The 19,891-nt window shown below is 58.4% G+C and overlaps 1 protein-coding gene and 1 long non-coding RNA gene across 5 annotated transcripts in view; one reads left to right on the top strand and one right to left on the bottom strand.

Moving 5' to 3' along the window:
• Nucleotides 1-19,891, top strand: part of Caln1 (calneuron 1) — a 319,860-nt gene that overhangs the window by 287,901 nt on the left and 12,068 nt on the right. For all 4 annotated transcript variants that reach the window (XM_078023952.1, XM_078023954.1, XM_078023955.1 and 1 more), the window contains exon 5: nt 16,324-16,480. In XM_078023952.1, coding sequence (XP_077880078.1) covers nt 16,324-16,480 — 157 coding nt within the window. The remainder of the gene's footprint in view (nt 1-16,323; nt 16,481-19,891) is intronic.
• Nucleotides 1,808-8,430, bottom strand: LOC144367484 (uncharacterized). The gene is made up of 2 exons (XR_013426914.1): nt 7,970-8,430; nt 1,808-5,396 (listed from the first exon to the last, which is right to left on the bottom strand). It is a non-coding gene; the product is annotated as an uncharacterized LOC144367484 (long non-coding RNA).

Here is a 19,891-nt window from a genome sequence, read left to right as displayed (position 1 = left end):
GTGCCCGGGCCCTGCTGTCAGTGGCCAGGCCCTGGGCAGCACGCCTTCCAGATGCCCGCTCCTCACCTTTGAAACACCACACGGTCACGGGAGCCACCTGTGTCTGGTCTCAGTCCCTGTGTGAGAGGGCAGGGGACGGCGGGGAGGACATGAAGGACTTGGGGGCCTGCCGGGCAAGGTGCTGGGCTGGTTTAACATGTGGCATGTCCCAGCAGGCCACAGCTGTGACCCGCAGGCTCAGGGCATTAGCGCCACATGAGCCCCATTGTACCCACGAGGACACGGAGGCTCAGCTTCATTGCTAGGAACTTAGCCCAGCCCCCACTGCAGGTACAGATCGTATTGTGCCGTCCACTGAGGACTCCCCCAAGGTGCATGGGACACGTTCGGAACTGTGGTTTTTTCCTTGCTGAACACGTGCGGGCTTCCTTCTCTCCTTGCCGTGACTCCCCACAGTACAGCCACGTGCCTGGCATTGACCTGGCATTAGTATCCTAGGTAGAGAGGTCACCTAGGGCCGGGAGGAGAGGTCACCTGGGCCTTTTATACAGGCAGCTCCCACGTGCTCAGGGGGCCAGGAACCAAGCCCCACAGGTGCCTAGGGTCTGTGAGCCTCAGGCGCTGTTCCCACGGTCCTCCGGGGATCTCACTCCCTTACCGTGATGTCCACACTGGGCTGCTGAGGAAGGGAAACCAAGGAACCCGCCCCAGATGAAGAGCGGAGCCCAGGAATCTGGCTGAAGGACCTGCGCTCTTACCTCTCCCACCACACTGTCTGAGTTACAAGTGTGGTCAAATTACACTCAGAAAAGGTGAGCACCAGAGCCAGACTCATCTCAGCGGGGACTTCCTACCACGCGGAATAATCAAGAGTTGGCAAAGCAGGTGTCCAGCAAGCCCTGGCCTCTCCCACAGGGTCTGCCCATGGGTGGCCCCAGGGCCGAGGGCTCTCGGCTCCCAGACCGGCCATTGGGTTTAGCTAGTGGTGATTGACAGGACTGGTTAACGAGGACCCCGTCTTTGGATGTGGAGATGCCAGACCCCCCTGTGGTTCCGAGATTGAGAGTCATGGTCACATCTCTCCACTGTCCACTCCAGATTTTCCAGGACTAAACGGTCATCACCTGAGAAACAGCGCTAAGGATCGAGAGGGTCATGACCAGATCGTGACTCTGGTGCCAGAGAAGGGGCTGGGCTCCTTCTGCCCACTGTGTGCCCCGTGAGAAGAAGGCAGATGGTAGATAAGAGAAACGGCATTCAGCCGCCTATAACGAGGACTAATTATGACCTAAACACACACGGTTCGTTTTTCCCACCTAACGACGCGACAGAGGCGCCAGTTCTGCTGTGGGTGAGGAGGTTTGAGATTGTCAGGGCAGAGGTCTCTGGTTCTCTTGGTCTTTCCTTCACTGTCTCAAGATGGCTCCTGCAGCTCCGACCATCAAGAGTAGGCAGCAAGAAAATAAAAAAGACGGAAGAAAAATGGTACCCTCTGCATAAACAAACTCCTCCTGCTCAAGAGCTTCCCCTAAAACCCTACACACTACTTTTGCATACATTTGGAAAGCGTCTGGGCACACAGCCATCCTCAAGAGTACAGGTGGGAGGGGAAGTGGGTAACAAGCAGCTTCTGTAACGTGTCTCGGGTGCCTCAAGGATGGGGATCGACTCCAACATCTCAGGGCTGCCAGGTCTGTTTCCACCCTAGAGTATCCCCTGGGCTGCTTCTGCCTCCTCCCTGCGGGGGACCAACGTGGCGAAGACCCACATGGCCACAACACGCATTTTCAAATGAATCAAGTACTAATTTAAAAAATTCCTCTTTCTTGTGATGCATCCCTGGTGTTGGTGCCACCACCTTCTGTATCTGTGAGTCAGGATGGTGGTCCAGTCCCTCTGTGAGCTTGCTCAAGTTCTAGGAGGACTTCGGGGACCACAGAAAAAGAAGTACTTCACGTGGGGAAGGTGAACTGTCTCTCATTCACCAGGAGAAGACTGGGAAATCGTCGTGGATCAATCAGCCGTGTTTTTACCCACATTCCTTACATTGGGGGCGTCCAAACCCCAGCCTCACATCTCTCCCCTCATTAGTTAATGCAAAACAGAGAGAAAGAAATAAACAGTAGCCTCCCACCCCTAGAATCCTGGGTGTCTAGGATTCTCCCCTGCTGGATTTTCCAAGAAACATTCAGAACATAGGATAAAACACAATGTTGCCACCTCGTGTAATTACGTTGCCATCTAAGTGTAATTAGAGGACCAGGTGGAACTGCGAGGTCCCAGGGTTGGGTGCAGGGAGGGACCCGCAGGCTCTGGGATAATTACTTACAGAAGTACTCACAGAACGTTACAGGTTCAAAGCCAGGAGCTCCAAGGGCTCTATTATTTATCTTCCTCTCTAAGTGCACGGGTGTGCTGCCAAGTTCTCTGAGGAGCGCAGCCTGCAGACCCGCGACCCTGCCAGCCCAAGCCCAGAAGCTAATGGGCTGTGCCTTTCTCTGGCTGGGCTCCAGGCTGCACAGAGGGTCTCTTAATTCAGAATCGGGGTAAAGCTGGATGTCTTGCCTTGTGCTGCTGACCCTGCTGCCCGCACCCTGACTAGCTGAGCTGGGGGGCCCACTCCTGGCAGCTCTGACTCACCCCTGATTTTGTGAGATGTGCTATTGGTCCTCTCCCACCTTGAGGATGAATTCTGGGTGTCTGGGAACCCACCAAAATGGCAGCAACCATGTCAGGACTCCAGAGGGAACCCCGTGGATTTCGGTCAGCTGGTGTCTGTGTGGGGTCCCACTGACACCCTCCTGCACAGCACCTAGGTGGCCCCAGCGAGGCAGCAGGGGAGGGGCCTCCTGTTTGCAGGTTGTGCCTTGGTTGTGCTGACACGTCACCTTCAAATCAGATTCTAGGTGTGGGTACTTCACCCTGCGGTCAGCCCAGGTGTCCGGCCTCACTGCCTGCCCAGGCCCTTCCTCTCCTGGCCTTGCAGATGCAGCAGTCATCAGGATGGGTCCCAAGTGGACGTCTCCTAGCTCATGCTGCCCGCCTCACAGTGGCCTCAAAGATCTGAGGTCACATCCTCAGTGACTCTTTTCCTTTCCTCTGTTGCGTTTGATCCCTGCCTCTGGCCCATCTGTTGTGGCTCTTCCTTAGAAATGGCAGTTCTCCGTGTGTCTCTGCCCTGTGTCCTTTGGATTTATCTTCTCGTGTCTTTTACTCCTAAACCTTTTCTCTGTGTGGCAGAACTGATGTATATTTTGTCATTTGTGTCACTGAGTACATTTTCCGACTGTAAACACGGTTGCTTCCTGCTCCTCTTGGTCTGGGACGTCATTGTTGGACTTTGGGACCATTGTTCCCCGTTGACGAGCGTTCTGTGGATGGACAGTGGGTGCAGACGTGAACCCAGGGGAGCACAGGCAAAGGCTAGGCCGACTTGACTCCCTAGAATCCTTTTTCCACAGCAGGTTTTCTTCCACCTCCGATGTGCTTGGCCTCCCGCCATTTTTTGCCTCAAATCTCTTTCACAGATTCCAAACTGGGCGTCCCTTTCTTCTCGTGCTCTGCATAAAGGGAGATAAATAACCAACAGACCAGCATTTCCCGTGAAATAGGACGAATCTCGGAGCTAGTGCTTCCCGAGTGTGGGGAGGGCCAGGAATACGGCCGCTGTGTCTGCGGCTGCTTCTCAGGTAGAGCTGGTGGCCTGGGTTGCTGTCCCTCCTTGGCTCTGTGCTGGACATGACCTGGACTCTAGACCCACTCCAGCCACATGGCCACCTCCGTGAGCTACTTCTGGTGCCGCAGTGCCCTTGCTGTCACCCCTGAAGTTCCAGGGGTGTCAGTCAGCGTCTCACCCCAAACCAGGGACGCATCCCTAGAGGCATCTCGCTGAGGTTCCTGGATCTGCAAGTCAGAGGAGGCTGAGCTCCACCAGGGGCTCTGTCCACAGGGTCAGGTCAGGGTCAGGCCAGCTCCTACATTCTGGGCATAAGCAGCACAAACCCTGGGAAGGGCTTCTTAGGAGCTGTCCTGGGTGCAGGAGGGCATGGCCGCTGCCTCTGCTCACGCCGTGTACCAGCACTGCCCAGGCAAGTCACCGGCCACACTCAACACAGGGGACAGGACCTCAAATCAGAACACCTGCGGTTCCCAAGTCTGATGGCGCAGGTGGCAGAGGAGCTTTGGATGAAAGGCCTCGGTCCATCCTCCACTGCCCTGAGGCTGCCCAGAGGCTGCCCTGATGCCCATAAGGTGGCACACGGGGTGGAGGCGATGTGCTTCCCCAGAGCCCCTCATCCCGCCTCCCTACCCCTGGACGCCCTCTGTCTTCTTCCAGTGTTACAGGGCGGGTGACTTCACGCCTCTGCTGGCTTTGCCTTGATAATGTGTTTGTTTTCTTTAGCTAATTAAAATTTCATGAGCAACAAATAAGATTCATAAAGATGAGGCCAGAAAGGATGATTGAATCAACAACCTCAGCCCGCAGGGCGTAGCTGTGCCCCAGGCTGAGCTCTGGGGGGCCGCGGCCCCTGCAGTGCTTATGATCCTTTATTAAGAGAAGCCTCTCTGGCCCGCCCCAGCCTGAGCCAGAGGTGGGAAGTTCTGTCACATACCCTAGGCCTTGTGAGCTGGTTCCTAAAGTGGGGTCTTGATTCCCGGCCCTGCTTCTTGTTGATCTGGAAAGGAAAACAAGGAGGCGGGACACGCCTGGGCTGTACCCATAACCCATCCGGAGGCACAGGCAGTGGGGCTCAGCCTCGCCCTGCATCTCTGACCATCCTGAGGCAGAAAGCGGGGCTGGCCCATGTGCCAAGCCTGCGGTCTGGCTCCTAGAACAGAGCTGTGCCACCCGCCCAGTGACTGCACCGAGGGGCCAGGGCTTCACCCGTCTGTGCGTGACAGGTTCATAAATAGCAGGCCATGGAGGACCCCGGCCTGTTTGTGTCCTGGGAGATGGAGGAGGGCGCTGAGCTGTGGGGGTTCCCTGGGAGCCACAACCGAGGGGAGGGCTTCTAATTTGGGGTTCTAGGGTAGAAAGGGCCAACTCGGTCTCACTGTTCGATTCGCCCAGTCACGTTCCTCATTTCCAGCTTGAACAGTGGCTAAATACTGAGCAGTACCGCAGCAGGACGGGGACCTGACCTCTGATCCGCTGGGCGCCGACCCCTCTTCCTCTCTCCGTTCAGCTCAGACCCCGTGATGCTGGCCTTCCGGTTCTCCGTCCTGTCCTTGGTCACCTCTTCCTTTGGTTATGGTTGTGCTGACCACATTTTCCTGATCATTCCTAGCTGTGTTCAGCGGCTCTCCGGCTCCCGCCTTCCCACGTGATCAGAACTAGATGCTCGGTTCTTGGACTAAGTGGGGTCTTCCTCGGCGCGCTGGGTCTTCACTCATTTCTAAAAGAAAAAAAAAATGTGCGTTTCTTCTCTGTGCCAACAACCATGGACCGAGGGCTGACTTTGGCCGGGCACCGTGGAGACAGAGCTGCCACGTGGTCACTGTTCTAAGGCCCCTGCAGTCTACCGGGCAGGCGGGACGATCCCCAGGCTCCTTCTGCACACTTGCTGGGTCTGTGAGAGGGTCAGGCGCGGAGTGACGGGTGACCCAGGTGCAGGGACACATAGCCACCCTTGGGAACTCCAGGGGGCTGGCCAGAGGGCGGTCAGGGAAGTGGAGGCCCTAGGAAAGGGTGAGGAGGACGCAGGCCAGAGCCTGGTGTTGGGAGCCCCTGTGTGGATGGTGGCTACCACCTAGTCAGGGTGGCTCACGGAGGACCCAGACGTGGGCGGTGGGCTCAGGACGAAGTGGCCACTCGGGATGACTGAAGTACACAGAGGCTGTGTCTGGGGTTCCTCGCTCCCTGGGGGAGGACGGGAAGTCGGCAGGTCACCTCAGCTCTGGGGACCTCACCTCAGGAAGTGCATGGTCCTCTAGACAGAACCAGGACACGACAGGCCCACGGGCTCGCTGGGGGGAACCGTGCGGTGGGTTCTGCCTGAGGCCGCCTCCTCCCCTACTGGCAGGATTTGCCTTTCCAAGGTCAAGGGGGTGGGAAAGGGACTCTCCAGAATGAGCAGGCAGCACAGGGACAGGAGTCCTGCGGCTCGTCAAGGCCAGCTGGAGGCCGCCAAGGGCAGCAGGAAAGCCTGAGTGACAGGCCCTAAATGAGAAGAGGAGCTGAAGTCACTGCTGTCTGACAGAATGACAGCTGGGAGCCGCCAAGGGCCCCCGAGCCTGAGGCAGGTAAAACTGGCCGAGCACTAAGGAGCCCCACGGCGCCTCGCGGCTGCGGTGCTTGAATGTTTATTGAGGGAACCCCACATGCCCCGGTCCATTCGCCCCCATAGAGTGGCCGTGGGGTGGACAGGGCAGGCAGTCCTCTTGTTGTGGTTGCTGCTCTGTCTGACTCCCCGTTCCTGCTGTCCTCTCATTAGGTGGCTGTGTAGATGGTGAGGCAAGTCAGTGACCTGCCCCAGGACACCCAGCCAGTCAGGGGCAGCTCGTCCTAGATGACCAGTCCCTCAGCCCTGAGCCTGGAAACTCCCACCACCCACTGCCCCTGCATTCATGGGGCTTCTGCACAGCTCTCTGCAGGTCCTTGTCACTTCCGGAAGCGTCACGGTTGCCCACGAGGTGTCGTGAAGGACCTCCGGGCGGGGACCGCAGTCGGGTCTGGCCTCTGTGGTAACCGAGTGGTTCTGTGTGGGCCCCACACAATGACGGGCAGGGACCAAAGCACGTGGAGTCCCAGAAACTGCATTTCAGAGTAAGAAGGTTCTGCTGTGGAGCCACCCCTTGAGATATATGTACAGGTGTAAATTCTCAGGAGAAAACCCAGGAACAGAGAGGTTTAATGGCTTTCAGTGGGTCACACAGCCACCGTGTGATAGTTCTGAACAGGAACTAAAGTCATGCACTTTTTCTCTAATTGGGCCTAAGAGTTTATTCAGAGGGTGGGGGAAGGAGGGAGAGGGACGCTGCATTTAATCCCCACCTTCCTTAGGCTCCATTGCGCCACTTGTCTTAACCCTTTCACCCCACGCGGCCACTCGAAGCCCCTGCGGTCCTTCTAGACATGGGGAGGGACCTCATGCTGGTGCTGCTCAGGGCTGCGGGTTGCTGGGTGGGCGGAGCTTCCTGGTCCCCAGGCCATCTTCCCAGGCACTCCGGGGAGTCGGGGACCTTCCTGTGGGACCCTCTGCCTGTGCCCACGGCCTGTTCCTCCTCAGGCGTTCACAGCCCGCGCTCAAGCTCCCAGTGGGCCTCCAGTGACCGTGCCACACACCCCAAAGCCAGGAGTCCCCGTGTCCAGACTCCTGAGGAGGAGCTGGGCTCTTCCCAGGCGGCCAGCATGGCAGCAGCCTGTGCTTATTAGGTAAACAGACAGGCGGCCTCCCGCGGCTCCGGCTGCTGCCCGCCCCACCACCCGCCGTCGCTGCCTGCCACCAGGCAGCCTGAATCTGGCCTCCTGATTTCTGGAGGTCGGAGCCCAGAAGCCACTGTAGGTGCTGGACGTTGGGTGTCCTTCCTGGAGGCTCCAAGGGAGAAGCCTCCCCCAGACCTTGGACAGCTTCTGCCGCTGCCCAGGTCCCTGGCCGTGCCCCTCCCTGTCCCTGCAGGCTCTTTAATCTCATCTCCCTCAAGTCCATGGGGGGAGGACCCTGTGAGCCCTCCCTCTGAGCCCACCAGGGCTCAGGGCTCGCTTCCCTCTGACCAGGCCAGGTCCGTTTGCAGGCTCCTGGGATCAGGGTGCAGATGTCTTTGGGGCCAAAACTCCGCCTACCACAAACCCACCTCTAGGGGGGGCGGAAATTGCTCTCAGGAGCGCTCAAGTGACCCTGCCGACCCGGCCCCGGGAGCCTTGGCCGGGGTGGAGGCCGAGACAGGAGGAAGGGTTCTTGTGGCCCGTCCTCCCTTCATGGCTGAAGGCCGCTAACCGTGCCTCCTTTGACCTCACTCCAGACCACACCTGGGATCTCACCGCGGCCTGCATGTCGGCATGGCCACCTGCTGGTCTGTAAGGAGAGGCCTCTCCGTCCTGCTGGGCTGCGGGTCCACTGTGCCCTCCTGCGCTTGGCTCCCCGGCCCCTCCAGTCAGGGCACCAAGCCAACTCCGCCTCGTGGCCTTGGCCTTGATAGTCCCAGTACCTGGAATCTGTCCCCGGGGATCTGCACGGGTCCACCTCCCTGATGTGCCTCCTCACCATCTCCCTAGGATGCTTCTGACACTCTCATTTACAACCCTCACCCACCCCGCTTCCTGCTTCCTGACCCCCACATCTCACCGCCTGACGCTCCCTCCGGGCCCTCTGACTGCTCCAGCCACACGGTGGCCCTCACGAGGACAGGATTTTTCAGTTTCATTTCTTCATGGACCCCTAGTGCCTAGAACAGAGCCTGGCACTCAGTACACACGGCTGTCCCCTAGGGTCCTCGGGTTTGGTCCCAGGATCCCCCATGGACACCCAAATCTTCGCTGTTCAAGTCCCTCATACAAAATGGCGTGTAAGCCCGTCCCCCTTGTGCTTTAAGTCACCTCTAGGCTACTTCCAATGCCCGAGTGTGAACGCTACCTGAAGTGGCCTGGTGTCGTGGCCCATGGGGACTGTGGTCAAGCTGCCTTGGACTCTGGCTGCACCCGGGGGAACAAGCACCCTGGCTGCCTCCCCTGGGTTGTAGGAGGCCAGCAGGCCTTCAGAGAATGAGAGGCCAGGTAAAGTGAGGCCACTTGTGTCCCCTCCCACAGGCCTGTCACCGACTGCCTTTGGAGAGGACAGCTGGCCAGGAGAGGCTGGGCCAGATCCCAGAAGCAGACCCTGGGGGCTCCCTGCTGGGGCCTTGGTGGGCAGGTGCCTCCCCTTGGATGGCGTGTCCCCTCCGGAGGATCGAGCCCTCCCCGTCAGCCACAGATCCAGAGTCACGTGTGTGCTCCACAGGTCTTGCAGCTAGTGGAAAATTTCTCCCAGACGGTGGCAGTAAACAGGTGCTCAATCTTGGTCTGGGAGTGACGGCAGGTCTCCCTCTCGGCCTCGGCTGCTGCACTCCAGCCGCTGCAGCCCAGGGCTGGGGCGAGGAGCCTCCCTCGCAGGGGTAAAGGGGTGCACGCCCCTTCTCTGTCTGTCCCCAGGACCCCACGCCTATGGGGAGGGACGCGTGGGTCCAGGTGGACCTCGCATTTCCTCCCCTGTGGGGGGAAATGAAGACTCTGGAAGTCCCTCTGGGTACACTGGGGCTTCCTGCTCTTCACCCCCTGGTAGGCTGACGCTGGACACGCCATTTTGGGAGGGGGCTTCTTATTACATGGAAGAGGCCACGCTGCATGTGAGGGGGGCCAAAGATGGAGGGAAGACTCTGGAAGGAGACCCTGTGACCTGGCTCAGCCCTTGGGGACACACTTAGAGTCTGTCTCTAGGCTACAAAGACCTTCAGAGGGTCACTCGGCCGTGTAGGGGACCCTGCCTGGCCGCCCCATGCAGGGCTTGCTGTGGAGTGAGCTGTGCCCACTTCTGCTCCCAGGTGAGAGGAGGTTCTGACTGCTGATCTCCCCGACAGTACCCACTCTCGTGGATGGTGCCTTCTGTAGACGGGCAGAGGAAGAGCAGGGCTGTGAGGTCCCAGTGCTGCTGGGCCCCCTTTCCCCAGGGACAGCTGTTAAGTGCACACCTTCTGGGATGGCTGGCATGAGTTTGGGTCCACCTAGAACCTGGTCAGGGGAGCTGCTGCCCCACCGCCATGCAGGTCTCCCTGTGAGTCAGGGGAGGGACTGTGGCCTCGCGGGGCCACCAGAAGCCAGCTTCGGTGTTCTGCTTCGGTGGCTGGCATTCAGTCCTATCAGGACTTCCCTGGGGACTCTGTCCCCAAGGTTCCTGTGGGAAACAAGGTCAGTTACCCCGCTTCCAGGGTGGGGAAGCCGCTGGGGAGCCTGCTGGCAGAGGGCTCTTCCTGGCTTCCTGAAGGGCTGGGGCAGGGCAGGGCGGGGGGGGGGGACACTGGGCCAGGAACAGAGGGGCCTGTTCCCTCACTCAGCAGACCCTGTCCGTGTCCCCGGGTCTGGGCCTGGGTAAGGTGAGAGCTGCCCTGCTGGGGGCTGCTCCCCTATGAGCAGGGTTAACCCACACGGCGGGCAGGGGGCACTCACAGCAGGAGGAGCAGCGGAGGGTCCTAGCAGCAGACACCAGGAGACCAGGGCACCAACGCTGTCCCCAGAAAGGTCCCCTGACCTGGTGGAGGGAGATGAGCCAGGAGGGACCAGCCTGCAGTTGACACAGGCCCTCCCCGTCCGGGGTCAGAGTAGGACAGAGGGGCCCGGGCAGCGGGGCGTCCTCCTGCTCCCCTCCACGGCTCCACCTGCTCTCCAGACACAGCCGCTCAGAAGAGGAACAGGCCGGTGACCCTCAGCAGCCAACAGCCAGGAGCCCACGCTGGCTACCACCCTCCCTTGGTCCCCTTCCGTTCACTGCCCCCCTCCGTGTCTGAGGATCAGAAACACCAATGGCACCGGGCTCATCAGAAGCCGGCACAGCCTGAGGGAAAGGCCAGGGGATAGGCTGCGGGGGTCCAGAGACTGACCACTGGGGAGGGCACCGTGGGCACTCTCCATGTTTTAGTCTGTGACAGTGACGCGGCGATGTCCCAGGGGAGAGAAGGAGCCAGACACGGCCATCTCCAGGAGGCCTCAGTGGCAGAGAGGGACATGCATAGAACTGAAGGCCCACCCCATACCCCAGCCGGGATGTGGCACAGGGGGCTTCTTTAAGACCCCAGAAGTAGGGAAATCACCCTGCGAGTGCCGAAGAAGGGACTGACCAGCCCAGAAGGGGCCAGAGAAACCTTCTGCAGGTTCCAGGGGTGATTTCCAGAATTCTGTGTCAAGCCGAGTGGTCGGCCGTGGGAGAAGGCGGAAGAGGCGTCATCAAGGTCACAAGAACTCTCAAGGTGTCACATTCACGAATGCGTCACCATCACCTCTGTCTAAAGATCCCCAGCAGAGAAGCTGATGACAGGTAGGCACACAGCGCGGGGACATCACGGGGAATGGAAGTGAGCACAGAAATCAATGAAATCTAATGAGGCAGCCACCGCGGTGGCAAAGTGGGGACAAAACAAATGGAATGCAGCCAAGTGCTGTTCTAGAAAGAGGTACAGGGAGAAGAAAAGGTGTCGTGAAAAATCTCAATCTAAACTTGCAAAGGGAAGAGCGTGGGGTGAGAGGTGGGGGGGACACGGTGCGGAACTTCCCATCACACACGGGGAGACGGGGGCCAACTGGGTTTTCCCTAATTCAGTCGTGGCTTGGAAAAGCATCTGACGAATGGAAAGAGATCCTGCAGCTTAGTCGGAATGAGGACATCCATGAATGTTCCACACCAAAGGCCAAGGAAACTCGCCGAGCGGGCAGCAGGAACAAGCCCATTCACCCACCAGCAAGAATGGGTCATGGCATCCACAGGAACACGGGGGAAGGAGGCGTCTCGTGAAGCAAAATCAGCCAACAAGGGCCAGAGTCACGTGTTTTCTTCCACGAGGGGACCCTGGAAAGTCCAGAACAAAGGAGGACGGGGAGGACGGGGCCTGAGAGCCGCGAAGGTGGACGGGAAGGTAGACACCGCACCAGAGAATCCCAGGAACCTGACGTCGATGGTGTCACAGACCCAACAAAAAGCAAGAACCCAGCCGGCACGTGTCTGATGGTACGTGAAAAATCGGGTCTTCAGACCCCCGCTCTTCCTCAGTAAGAGACCAGCTCTGAGGCACACAGAGACGGGCGTTAGCAGAAGAGTCACACAGAAAAAGACGCACCACGGGGTGCAAAGACAGGCCTTAAGGAAGCACTCACAGATCCTCAGTGGCTGGCCGCGCCCAGGTGAGTCCTGCCCGCCGTCCGTGCTGCCCGCTCGTCTTGAAGTCCTCTGAAGCTTCCCTTGGGGTTTTTATGCTCCACAATCCGGGGCCATCGTCCTTCCTGGTGACCTTTATGGTCATCTGTATGCAGAGAGCTTGAAGGCCCGAGTCACCAGCCCACTCAGAGCCTTCTTCTGTGTCCTGGGCAGTCTGCCATGAGCACCCTGAGACCAAGCCGCCTCCTTCCTTCCAATCCTGTTCCCAAAGCCCAGGGGCCGTGCAGGACACCCGCTCCTCCCGCTCCACTCGGAGCGAGCCACCTCTCCCCAGGGCTCTCAAGGCCCAGAGCCACCCCCCCACCCCACCCACCCCCGTGGGCTGTACCCAGTCCCTCCAGTCGCTCCTCTCTGGACATCTTTATCTTTCTGTCAGCCAAAGGGCAAGTTTTCCCAGACTGAACCAAGTGCGTTCTCTGCTGAAGATCCTGTGGGGGTCCCTCTTTCACCCAAAAGACAAAACAAGCTTCATGCCCCCAAATTAAAACAGCATTACCAGCCGGGCGCAGTGGCACACACCTGTGATCCCAGCAGCTGGGGAGGCTGAGGCAGGAGGATAGAGTTCAAAGCCAGTGTTAGAGTCTGTAAACAAGACTGGATGGCGCCTGGCATTTTGCCAGAGGGAATGGTTTGTGAAGTAAAGCCAGCCAGCCATGGAGTGTGGAGATTCCTTACTGGTTGACTGCTGTATCGAGTTTATGTTAATTAAGATAAGCTGTGTGGAATGTATATATACCCCTCCTGTCCTACAATAAACGGCTCCCACTTCTGCTGTATCAATGTACACAAGTTGCTCGTCACTCCCCAGTTATTTTGCTGCAGCTGGACTGTGGCAAGCCAGCCTTTGCAAAAGCGAGGCACTGAGCAGCTCGGTGAGACCCTGTCTCTAAGTAAAATACAAAACAGGGCTGGGGATGGGGCTCAGTGGTTGAGTGCCCCTGAGTTCAATCCTAGGTACAAAAAAGAAAAGCAAGGCAGGCATTGCTTAAAGAGAGGAACAAAAACGTCTAGAACCTTTCATCGCCATGGTCCAGACTGACTTGGAACATTGAGTCTGCATTCGCCCTTGGCCACGTCTCCCTTCAGTCACCCCCATCTTAGCAGCTGAGATCCAGAGCTTGTTTTCACTCAGATCAATGCCCTGTGGAGTGGCTGCAGTCCTCTCCTGTCCTGTGCACTTGGAGGAAGGGAAATTCTCTGTTTTTGATTTAACTATTTTGCAGCAGAACAAAAGGAAACGGCAGGATGTACACTAGCCTGGAGGTGCTCTGGGGACTTCCCTCGTCCACAGATCTCTTGCAGTCACACCTCATGGCTGAAGCCCCATGTCAGTGGGCAGGGAGAGCGAGTCCTGTCACAGGGCAGGAGGTGGCCATTGAAGAGATACAGCCTGCTGCAGTCCACACTCCTGCTCCTGTCTGTTCCCTCTGTTACTCCATTTTCTATTGCTATAACAAAATACCTGAGTCTGCCTTCTTGTAAGAAAAAGAGGCCTATTCACCTCACGGTTTTGTAGGCTGGAAGTCCGACACCAGGACGCCTTGTCTGCTGAGCCTCTGGTGAGGGCTCCTTTGGCTGGGTCACCACACGGTGGAGAGATGGAAGGGGACCTGGCTGACGCAGTAGAGGGTGGGCACTGGGAACCTTGCTTCAGACCCACCTGCTCTGCTCACCTGTCCTGGGTACCTGCACAAGGCCCCACCTCTCCACGTCACCACACTGGGGACCAAGCTTCCAGCACAGGAACCTCCAGGGGACAGAGCAGGTCAAACCGTAGCATGTCCCCGCAGCCCCCTGCAGGCACAGACACACGGTCCTCTCTCAGGAGGTGACCCCGAGCCCCGTCCAAGCCCAGATCTCAGGACCAGGTCCCAGAGGGTCATGGTGGACACCTGAGCAGCCGTGGCTCCTCCCCACCTAGAGACAGGTGCACTGGAAGGACAGGTGGCCCCACCCTGTCCACATGTGGCTGGGGACAGGGCCCAGGTGACCACAAGCCCGTTCCCCTCCAGAAAGTGGGGGCACTGGCACCCGAGCACCTGGGGGAGGAGCTTCCCCCGTAGATCCCACCCCTGCCTCCCTGAGGTCTGGGGTGCCCTTGTCCTGCCCCAGGGTCCCCGCCTCGTCCTCTGTGAGGCCAGACTCTCCGTCCACCTCCTCGTGCTCATCTGAAGGTGCCCTCCTGGGGCCTGTGGGGCGCTCCTCGTGACTCGGCCTGTGCTGCAGGTTTGGAAGGCGAAGATCACGCGGGTGCCCCATCCACAGCTGTCCCGAGGTCCGAGCCGGGTTGCTGTCAGCTCCCATCAGCTGAGGCTGAGAGCCGCCCCCTCGATTATCTATCTGAAGGCCTCTCTCCAAACTCAGGAGCCACTTCACACATTCCGAGGCTTGGACAGAAAACACTTTGATTTGTTAAATCAGCCTGTTTTGTTATTAAAGAATCTCTCACTTCTCTCTCTTACTAGCTAAAGATGAAAAGCACTAGCTTCTTCCAACCCTGCAAGACCAGGACGCCCGGGGCTCTGACTCCTGGTTCACACACCAGCCACTCCTTCTCATAGTGCATGCAGTCAGAAGCCCAGGTTGCAGCTAGTCTAACTGTGTGTAGAGCATGCTGTTCTCTCAAGCTGCTCACCTGGAGCACAGCTCATTTCACGTCTTCACCCTTGAAGTCATCCAGGCACATCTGTGTGCGTGTTGAGTGGCTATGGCTGTAGGTGGCCGGGACAGCAAGTCCCCACCCTTCCCACTGCCCGGCCAGGACCAGTGCATTATCTTTAGTGTTTTTGATGGACACCTGTCCCTTCGGATGCCAGGTTCTGGATGGCTGACCTAGATCAACGAAGGGCCAAGGGGTGCTGAACTAGAAAACAGCCCCCAAGGGCACTTCTTCTGCATGTTGGGACTTCTTTATGGGACAGCTACAGGTCTTTAGCCCCATTCTGAGACCCCAAAAGAAGGAACAGCCTTGTCTGGGCCTGTTGTTCTCATATCAGAGAGAACAAATAATAGAACCACACAATGGCCTTAGACCTTTTAATTACATGTGACTTATGGGACTTCTACTCACATTTCGTTGGCTGTTAAAGTGACAAGACAAACTTGATATAAATGGGGAGGGAAAGCATGATTCTCTCACTGAGAGGCACAGGCTCTGACAGGAAATTCTGCACCTCCCCTTTTAGGGGAGGTCCTTCCTCATGAACACGGCTGTGAACTTGCGTTTTATCTGATAAGGACGTTGCAACAAGATCCATACTTAGGTACTATAATAGTCCATTTTCCATTGCTATCACAAAATACCCGAGGCTGGGTAATTTGTAAAGAAAAGAGGTTTATTTGGCTTATGGTTCTGGGGCTCGGAATACATGGTGCCAGTGTCTACTCTACTATGGCAAACGCCTCCTGGCAGATGTCATCACAATGGCCAGGGTGCGCAGAGAGATCACATGGAGAGACAGGAAGTTGGGGTGACAGGGGTCAGTTCTGCTCTTCTTTGACATCTTATTTCGTCCATCAGGTTTTCATCACTGCAACCAAAATTCCTAGCAAGAGCAGCTCAGAGGGGGAAATGGCTATTTTGGGTCACAGTTCCAGAGATTTAGACCATGATGGGTGACTCCACAGCTCTGGGCCCATCATGGTGGAAGGGCGCCGTGGAGGGCAGCAGCTCAGCCTGCGGCGGCCAGGAAACAGGCAGGGACCACAGGGAAATGCACCCTTGCAGAGGACACCCCCAGGAACCCCCCTCTCCAGCCATGCCCTGCCCACAGTTACCAGCGGTCAGTCCACCCTGGCACAGACTGCTGAGGTCACGCTCTCGCTAACCAGTCATTTCACCTCTGGAGTCTTCTGCCTGAACACAGGGGCTCTGGGGGGGCACCTCGTGTCCATGCCATGGCCCTGTAAGAACTGGCTGGTCCCACACACCACCGGCCCTTCCCAAGGCAGCACCGCAGTGACCTAAGGACCTCCCGCTAGACCCTCTGCTCAGGCTCCCCCACCTCTACCCTGCCACACGTGACCCTGGGGGACAGTCCACACCAGACTCAGCAGATCATACGTCAAGCAAGGCGGGACGTGCTGCTTTCTTGGAAGACAGTAGGTTTGGGAGGCACACGCCTTGTCTGGGGTGTGACAGTTCTAAAGCACAGAGACGCGGGGTTGGCAGCAGGTGGCTGGCAGGCAGGGAGCCAGCCGCAGGGGGCGCTTCACTCCAGGAGTCTAGCTTGAGAGGACGGACGTGTCCACTCCCTGCAGCTCAGTAAGGCCCTGTAAGGTCACTTATGCTTGGAGCCGAGCAGGATGGGACGCTGCCCAGCTGATGTCCTGAGGAGCCGGCCGGGTCTTTCCCAGGGAGCCCAGGGGAGCCCGCCGTGCCCAGCCTGTCCCTCCCGCCCGGACCTCACGCTGTCTCTCCCCGCAGTTCGACATGCAGAGGGTCACGCTGGAGGAGCTGAAGCACATTCTCTACCACGCCTTCCGGGACCACCTGACCATGAAGGACATCGAGAGCATCATCATCAACGAGGAGGAGAGCCTCAACGAGACCTCGGGGAACTGCCAGACGGAGTTCGAGGGAGGTAGGCGCCTGCCCCTGCCCCGTCCCCCTGGGTGGGCCAGCGCCCCTGGGCGCTCCTCGGGAAGCATGTGCCGCAGCCTCCAGGGCTGAGGCCGGCGGGCACTACAGCCGGAGGCCCAGGACTGCGCTAAAGGTCTTTGCAAAGATTCAGGGGCCTTAGGTCATTCTCTTCATTTTCCCCAAACTCTGCGCTTTTGCAGAAGTCCCCTTGACCCTGTCTGCTCTTGTATGGCCGAGTCAGCGAGGCCCCATGGCTCTGTGACAAGAGCTCGCTAAGGAGGTCGGCGACCGAGGACCAAGGCGTTGGCTAATGATGTGACCTTGGCGAGGGGCGTGCCCCCTCTGTGTCCTGGTCTGTGACTCAGGATAGTGACACCGACTTCATGGGATCTCTGGGGATGGAAACCTGCTTCCCCAGAGCAGGGGCCAAACAAGAGCCCAAGGACAGTGTTTCATGAGCTGAGGCAAGGGGCCACGGGAGAAATGGGCCTCCTGAGCTCAGCCAAGGGGCCACGGGAGAAATGGGCCTCTGTGAAGCCCAAAAAGAGGCCCAAGCTCCCATGGGCTGTCTTTCTTGGGCTCATGAAGGAAAACTTAAGGGAAAAGAAAAAGCCTCCCTCATCTCCCAACCAGCTGAGCACTTCCTCTCCCCCTACGTCTGACAATCCCACCTGTGCAGCAGCCTCAAGGGACAGGGAGAAAAATTAATTGGATTCAAACACCTTAACAGGCGACTGAACCCTTGAACACGTCCGTGTCCACAGCTGGTCAGCTGTCCCGTGGACACCAGAGTGAGATTGGCCATCCGGTCTTGATGCTGCCGCAGAGACGGCCAAGCACCGTGGCCGGCAGTTCAGGCTGGGCTGGCCCAGCGGGGAGCAACACCTCTCCTGAGGCGTTCAGATCTAAGTCCAGCTGAGGCCCAGCGGCTGCCTCGGTTTCCCTTCTGTGACAGCTGAGCTGCAGCAGACATGAAGTTTGGGGTTGGGGCCACACACATCCTATGGGGCACCGCCATGAAGGTCACGGGGCTCTCACGGCCAACAGCACCCGGGCAGACCTTCAGGGAGGATGGAGGGAGGGTCGATGGGGAACATAGGGTTACACTGTGCCCCCCCCATCCACCTGGCTCCCAAGGGACTCTGGGCTCCAGCCCCCACTGTGAGGGACACTCTCCAGGTGGGCAGAAGGGGGCATTTCTGGGCGTCTCCTTTTCCACAGAATCTTTGTTTGTGGGTCGGTGTTTGGCTCTGGGAGACGCTGCAGCCGTGGTGACCTGGGGAAGGCCAGACCACACAGGAGAGCCACCCCCACTCCAAGCTTCTCCACTTCTTACCACGCATGTGGAGCAAGCGCCCACTGTTGCGCGTCTTCACATTCAAGAAATGTCTTAAAAATATGATGTCAGCACTGCCGGGCCTCAACTGCCTCCTGGTTTGTGTTTAGGGGTAGAAACCTTCTGGAGTGGGTATGGCTCAGTGGTGAGCTTGCCTAGTGCATGTGAGGCCCGGGGTCCCTGCCCAGAGCCCACCCCCCCACCAAGTGCAACAGAATTTCCCAGTCACAGGCATGGCTGGAATCACGGGTGCCCAGTGAGTGCCCAAGGGCCTCTCCACACGCAAGGCCCTTACATCTGTCCTTTAGGCAGAGGTGTCTACAAGGGATGAGCCCAGTCCTGTGGCCCCTCGCACCTTAGGACAGAGGAGGCGGTGGGGGACCTCGTGGCTAGCCTGGGCCTCCCTGCCTCCGTCCTGCTTCCATGTCTGTGTCCACAGCAGGCCCCTGGGGATGTGCACCCTCCCACACTCCTATCCAGGCCTGATCCGCGCTGCCCTGGTCCCCTGGGGCCTCCCAGGCTGTCAATCACCCTGCCCTCTCTTGCCCCTGCCCAGCTGGGAGTCTTGTGCCACCACCTCAGCCGCAACCTCGCTGAGACCCTCAGCTGCCGTGGCGTGGGCTCCGCCCCCAGGGCTACAGACGGGGAGCAGGTGGCGGAGGGTGGAGCCTTTCCTCAGAGTCAGACAGGTGCGGGATGTGAAGCAGGTCCCCCAGCACAGCCCCCTGGCTCAATCACTGTCATAGGTCATTTGCTGGGGCTCAAGTCCCTCAGCGTCCCCACGCAGGTGGCAGATCCTCATGCCGTTCAGTTTGGGTTTCACAGCCAGGGAATGGGGTTATGTCTGGCAGTTGGGCTGAAGTGCCACCCGTGCGTGTGCATGTGAGCCCTCTTGATGCCGTCCCTAAATGGAATACCAGCTGTCAGATTCTTCTAGACATTCTGAAAACAAAGCCATCAACCAGGAATAAATAGTTTCTGGGAGAGGGAGACAGGCCGAGCTGCCCGCACCACCCAGCACCCCCACGATGCATGAGAAGACTGGCCCAGGAGAGCTCCATCCATGGGCCCTTCCCACTCAGCGCCACCGCCCTGGGGCCCTGGAATGTCCCTTCACCTCTCATGCAAAGCCTGGACAGCAGTGATGATCCAGACACCAAAGCATCCAGGCTCCATGGAAGGTCAGAAAGAATGGGGTTCCCGGATCAAGGTCTTCAGCTCAGTCACACTTCTGAGTGGAAAGACCTCCTGTCACCTGGCCAGGCATGGCAGGGATCTCATCTCCAGCCAAAGGAAAAGGGCACCATGTGTCACCCTCACCGTCTGCCCTCAGCGTGACAGGCTGTGATGTTCCTGAAACCAGGCCCGTCTTCCTGGGGGACAGAGGAGGTGGATGCCCAGCTGAGGCCAGAGGCCACAGAGATAGGGGACAGTTTCCGAAGGGTCTGGGACTTCAGACAAAGGGGGAACTTTCCTCCCTGGGGGACACTGACCAGCACCTTACAGGCATTTTCTGAGGAATAAAGCAATTCCAAGACTCTGGGGAGAGGCTGGGCGTGTGTTTAATAAAGGTGCTAAAGCAGAGCTGGCCGATTCCGGCCCTGCATGGAGGACTGGCCTGGAGGATCCCCGCACCCTCCCTTCCCGGAGTCAGGCACCGGAATAAGTGCTGACAGCCTCGCTCTCATCACTGGTGGAATGAAAATACGGCTGGGGAAGGGCTCCAGCTAGGCCAGGTAATGCTGCCCTGAGGTCAGGAGTGTGGGGACGCAGCCTCCTCGGAGCTGTGGATGTGCAGCCAGAGAGGAGGGGAGGAGGCAGGAGCCGCTCCTGCCCGCAGACGAGGACCCTTTCCTCTTAGTGAGGCAGCACAGCGCAGGACCTCACCTGTGGTCTCCCTCACGGGCCACACCCTCCATGGCCACTCTCACTGCTCTCTCCCAGGCCACACCCTCCATGGCCACCTTCGCCTGCTCCCTCCTGGGCCACACCCTCCATGGCCACCCTCAGGCCTTTACTGGACACTGGCATCTGAACACTTCTGATGTCCTCAGGATACAAAAAATTCCTTTTCCA

This window comes from Ictidomys tridecemlineatus, chromosome 10, assembly GCF_052094955.1.
Source record: "Ictidomys tridecemlineatus isolate mIctTri1 chromosome 10, mIctTri1.hap1, whole genome shotgun sequence".
Classification (NCBI taxonomy): domain Eukaryota; kingdom Metazoa; phylum Chordata; class Mammalia; order Rodentia; family Sciuridae; genus Ictidomys; species Ictidomys tridecemlineatus.
Note: the sequence above shows the minus strand (reverse complement) of the source record. Positions and strands in the feature narration are given on the sequence as shown.